Consider the following 5,513-nt stretch of genomic DNA (forward strand, 5'->3'; position numbering starts at 1 on the left):
GAACCAGCGATGCCCTGGCGGACCGGTCTGACCGGTTCCGCAGACCGGTCTGACCGGTGTGGAGCAGAGAACCGCGAAGACCTAGAAACGCGAGCTCGGGAGGGACCCCGTCGGAGCTTGCGCAGCTAGGGTTTCTAAGGTCGGCAGGCCACTCAGAACGTCTTCAAACGTCGTCGAGACGAAAGAAGAAAACAATCTAGGATTGAAGCCTGCTCGGATTACAACTGGACATACCGGTCTAACCGGTCGGCCCGACCGGCTGAATTGGCTGTCAACACCTTTCTTTAGTCAAAATAACCTCGCACTTTAAATCTAAAAAGGGACACCTATTTGCACCCCTATCCTCTCCCATCCTACGAAACTCCCTTCCTCCCTTTTCATGATAACTCTACCATATCAGCAAATTAGTTGTATAAATTTAATGTTCATGACATCCTATAAAATTTCTATTGAAATTGGCCTTACCAGTATCGGCTTTGGCTAGCCAAATTTTGGTCACCCCATGGTTCAACAACTTACACTGTTGTAGCACCACGAATTACTTCCGGACTGTCCAGTGTCCACTTCACATGCCCAGTAGCATTATTAAATCCCTTGAACCACCAGATAGACTTGAACATACTGGAACTTGCGACTGTACAGATTAACATTCAGACAACGCTACAGGTTTAACCGATCACACATGTATATTACAGAGTACAGATAAGTTATTTGACAGGCGTAACACGGAACGGGAGGGAAAGCATGTATCAACAGGTTTGGGCAGCCATAAAAGATCGACGTCTAGAAATGCAGCTGCTTGCAATGTGATGCGACAGCCTCCGAGGGGCAGTAAGGGCACTTGAAAGGCCTGGAGCTGCTCTTCGACAGCTTCATGATGGATTGCTTCGAGACGACATGACCACAAGGCATTCGCATCGGAGGGTTCTCCTCGGAAGATTGTTCCCTCAGCACCGGGCACACGAAAACAGAGTGGTACTGGAACTCTGGTCCGATATCTATGGGGACTGGGAGCTGCTTCATCACTTGCCACTCCTGCTTCTTTGCAGCCATGACTTGCGTCAGCTTCAGTAGAGTTGGTAGTCCCTGAAAACCAGCAGATACTGCAACACTCAGTGGGCTCTCCCTAGACTGGCCCAGAAGGCTGCAGAATTGATGGGTAAGCTCCTCAGCTAGCTTATCCCAATGCGCTGATGACATTAACTCGGAATACGGGGATTGATCCAGCCGACCAACCCAGAGAATGCAAGCCATTAGCTTCTGGAATTCTTCCTTGTGCACAGATGCAAAGGGAACCAAGTGAGTCCGGGCATATTGAATAGCCTCTTCCCTGGCCCCATCCCGGCTTCCTTTAGATAGTATCTCAACAAACTGAAGCTGATAAAGCTTGAACTCGAGCATTGATCCATTCTGCAACAACTGGTCATGGTTATTGGCAGCCCAACTGAGGGCAGGCTCGAGGTTTCTCGCTTTCATTGCTTCAAGGATACCATACATCTCCTGAAATTGTAACTTTAAGGATGCTCCACCTGATTCCCCACACTCACGGATGAACATGTCACCAAGATCAAAGAGGCCTTGGCGGTAGAAATGATTTGCTATGATGTTGTTTACAGTATGAACCTCAAAATCCACATTTCGGTATGCCTTTGATATATCTGGATTAAAAGACTTCTCAAGGAGCTTGAGATATTTGCTCAGGGCAACATTAAGCTCCTTTTGACTGCCTTCAAGTTGGTTTAGTGGTGCCATTTCATTCAACTTAGCTTTCAGTTCTGCAAGGATGGTTGTATGGTCAATATTTCCAGTAGAATCTGTATTCATCATCTGCAGCTTGACAATTGCCTGCTCAACTTCATTCACTAAATGATCAACAGCTTCCAGAGCTTTAGCAGAAGATAACACACGTTTCTCAGCAACTCGGTCAAATCCTTCTCTTAGGCTGTCAACCTCCATTGTAACGCATCCAACTTAGCACAGCTTTTCAAACTAGCCTGCACATGTGACCCACAAATCATATGACCAATTAATTCATTAAGAAAATCACTAACACGGAAAACATTAGAAAGATGCATCGCATGAAGTCAAACTGCTATCTGATCACTATGCTGTTGAAATGAACAATTATAGCATAGGTTCAACCACCGAGAATTACAGATAATACTTGGAAAAGATTAAATATCATGGAAGCCAGCCCAAAGCCTGACTGAACTTGAGTCTGTCTATACATGTCAGAAGATAGGCATATAGATATATGTGTCTGCAATTAAACAGTAGTTCTCAAACCACATTAACCCAAGAACTAATATGTCTTCATGAAAAAGAGTAAAGAGTTACTAGACAGATAGTAAAGCAATAAAGTTCAACTGTCTTAAGGTTGGCAAGGCAAGGCATAGTAACCCAACCCCTTCTATGTGACAACACGCACATCCTAGGAAACAGCAAAGCATAAACAGGGGAGAGGAAGGAAAAGGGAAAATGAAAAGGGAAAAGAGAAAAAGGCTTGCTGGGGACAAAAATGCTTTGCTGTATTGTTATAAAAAGAGCAAAGGGAAGAGAAACCCAACAGTAGATATGCTCTAGGCTTTCCTTGATGCAGTGCTGTCCCCCAATGCAATGCAGGATCACCACTGACGCCACTCTATCTGCCTTACACCAGCAGCCCACCACTCATTCTCCCTGTTGCCCCCGTGCCTGGCCGCCAGCCCCTCAGATCAACCATAGCCTCCGCCACATTCCAAGCTGCCACCCCTATAGCTGAGTGGAGCAAGTGTTGTGCTTGAGTGCATCTCACTGGCGCCAGCGAGGATGGCTGCGTTTGGTTGGCCTTCCTTGATTTTCTACCATTCTTCCTTTCTTCAGTGCAATACTTTAATAACAGCTATAAATACCAACTGATTCCTAAGATGGCCAAATGGACAGGTTGTAACTTCTAACAGAAATAAATTCCAGACAAATCTATGATTAGCAGTATATTCAGATAGCAATACACAGTAACAGGACACTAGATTGGCTTTACAATACAAGATTACAAGGTCCACTCCATGCAAAACCTTCCGAAACAGAATCATTACCGGTTGAAATTTGAAAGTCCTAGTAATTCTGTCACGACACAATACTTTTCCCATAAGTGCAATACTTCAAGCATAACATAGAGCCATGCAAAACCAAAAGGCTGATGTCAACGTAGCAAGCGGAGGAGCGTTACATCTCGCATCCCTTGGGACGCCACATGTCATGGGCATGGGGAGAGTCGTTCTTGTATGTAAGCATTGGTATGCTCCAGTAAACCCTAAACATGACCGCAATCCGTCTGTACATATGTCAATGACGCACACGGTCCATGAAACATCAAGCGTGTGATTTCATGAGCTGCCTTACTAAAAACACAATGCACAGCTTCACCCAACAAAATTGCAAGGTTTACCCCCTCGTTGATCCACACCCCCAAGTGTGTGTGAGTTCAGAGGCGGTGCTGCTCCCCAAACATCCTAACATCAAGGACTCGAATAGGTTCCTTTCTTCAGCTATCCATACCCAACCCCAAAACGAAGCATGCAAGGAAGCCACGGACAGGCGGGGACTGGTAGCCAGGCCGCAGATTAGCACTCCGCGCGCCGTCCAACCCAAAACCCGCAGAAGCTGCATCGCGCCGGCAAGGGCGCCGCCCGACGCTTGCCGGCGGGGCGACAGAGAGCCGCCTCCCTGCCCCGCACGGACCGAACCCTAGGGGGGCAGCGGCACGCACGCCGCAGCTGCCAGCACGAGGCGATCTGACGCTGGCAGACGACGGGCTCCTACCCTACCAACGCACCCGCGCGTTCGGCCTCCGGATCGAGCAGGCCACGCCTGGATTCGCGAATCGGGTTGGGGAAAAAAAAGGAGCGGCGAGGCCGGACGTACCGATCGGAGCGAGCAGGAGCGGCGCGGATCTCCGATCGTGCTGCGCTGGGCGGCGGCGTAAGAGGAGAGAAGGCTGCGCCCCGCCTCGGCTCAGCGGCTGACCGGAGGGGGAGGGGGGGAGCGGTGCGGCGGCGGCGGCGGCGGCGGCGGCGGAAGCGTGATGAGGAGGCGTGGGCGAGGAGCCGAGGAGGTAGTTGGGTTTGGGTGAGAGGAGTCTCGCAGCGGCGAGACGGGGCCACGGGGGGCCACGGGGGTGATTGATTGATTGGGAAATTTTTGCTTGGGATTGGCTGGGGTCAGCGAACAGAAGCACTCAGAGGCTCTCAGCGCCGTGACGCGAGTGAGGCCCGGACCTCTCGTCTTCTCGGGCCAAACTTTCTTAATCGAGGCCCGCATGATGATAATTTAAATGGGCTAAGTTGCATTCTGCCGCGAATGCTCAAGCTCAACAACGGCTCAACCCCAGCCACAAATGAGGAGAAAGAGACGTGAAGTACCCGCATAGATAAAACTACTGACATTTAAATGTTTTTTTAAGGGTCACCGGAAGGGGAGAGAATCCCCACCTAATTTTTCATTGCTTATGTAGCCCAAGATGGCCTGATGAAAAAAGTTTTGTTACAGGGTGTAGTATAGTTTTACATTACCTGATGAAAAATAGAGCACCAAACATCTCCAAGCGCCGCGTCGGCACGGGGAAGCCTGCATGCCCACAGCCTGGCTTCAGCTTTGCAGTTTTGCAGTAGTTGGATCACTGTTGCCTCTTCTCCTCGGAAGACAACACCATTCCGTCGCTTCCACAACTGCCAGCAGCACAGCAGCACAAAAGTCTCAAAGTGCAGAGCCGGGATGTGCGGCGGCCTGCTCAAGTGGTGGAGCTCGCCCACATCAAAATCGCTGGGCACCAGGAACCCCAGCCGCCTCCAGAAGTTGGCAGCAGCAGGGCACCAAAAGAGTAGGTGCAAAGAAGTTTCAGGCTGATGCTGGCATAGTTCACAGGTCGCCTCCTCAAGGACCTTCCGCTTCTGCAGATTCACTCGGCTTTGGATTTTGTCGCTAATCAGTAGCCACCCAAAGAACTGCACTCGCGGAGGCGTGCTGCTGGACCAGATGAACTTCGCTTTGGCATCTGGCTGGCTTCGGTTCGATTTCAGCAACTTGTACAGCATGGAGGTTTGTAGGCGGCCATCAATTCCAAAAAGAGGGGATTGTCTCTTGTCATCAGTGTCACTGAACCTGAGCCGTGCGATGATTTGTCATGCTTCAGTCAGTTCTGTTCGGGCAAGAGGTGTGAGTCGTGGCATCAGGTGTAGCTCGAGGCCTTCGTCACTGATTTGGCGTGCTGATCGGCTTGTTGTCTTGCAGTGGCTGTGGAGCGCCGGGAGCTTCTCAGCAAGGCTCTCATCGCCGGCCCAAACGTCATGCCAGAAGGAGGTAGTCCGTCCGTCACCAATTGCCACCGTGGTGATTGCCTGATAAACAGGCAATAGTTCCTTGAGCACGCCCCAATGATGTCACAGGAGATCCCCATCAAACGAAGCGAGGTTAACACATTCTTTCACCCATACGGCCCACGACGACTGGCCAGCTGTAAACAACTTGTGGATGAG

General features: G+C 50.0%; 1 protein-coding gene across 1 annotated transcript; it reads right to left on the reverse strand.

Moving 5' to 3' along the window:
• Window positions 1-590: 590 nt before the first annotated feature.
• On the reverse strand, window positions 591-4,131 carry LOC120670952 (protein RMD5 homolog). Its single transcript, XM_039951144.1, has 2 exons — window positions 3,904-4,131; window positions 591-1,994 (listed from the first exon to the last, which is right to left on the reverse strand). Exon 2 carries the CDS (start codon window positions 1,954-1,956, stop codon window positions 784-786), a length of 1,173 nt encoding a protein of 390 aa, XP_039807078.1. The 5' UTR covers window positions 1,957-1,994; window positions 3,904-4,131; the 3' UTR covers window positions 591-783.
• Between the last annotated feature and the right edge of the window lie 1,382 nt (window positions 4,132-5,513).

The sequence above is a fragment of the Panicum virgatum genome, chromosome 4N (genome assembly GCF_016808335.1).
Source record: "Panicum virgatum strain AP13 chromosome 4N, P.virgatum_v5, whole genome shotgun sequence".
NCBI classification, from domain to species: domain Eukaryota; kingdom Viridiplantae; phylum Streptophyta; class Magnoliopsida; order Poales; family Poaceae; genus Panicum; species Panicum virgatum.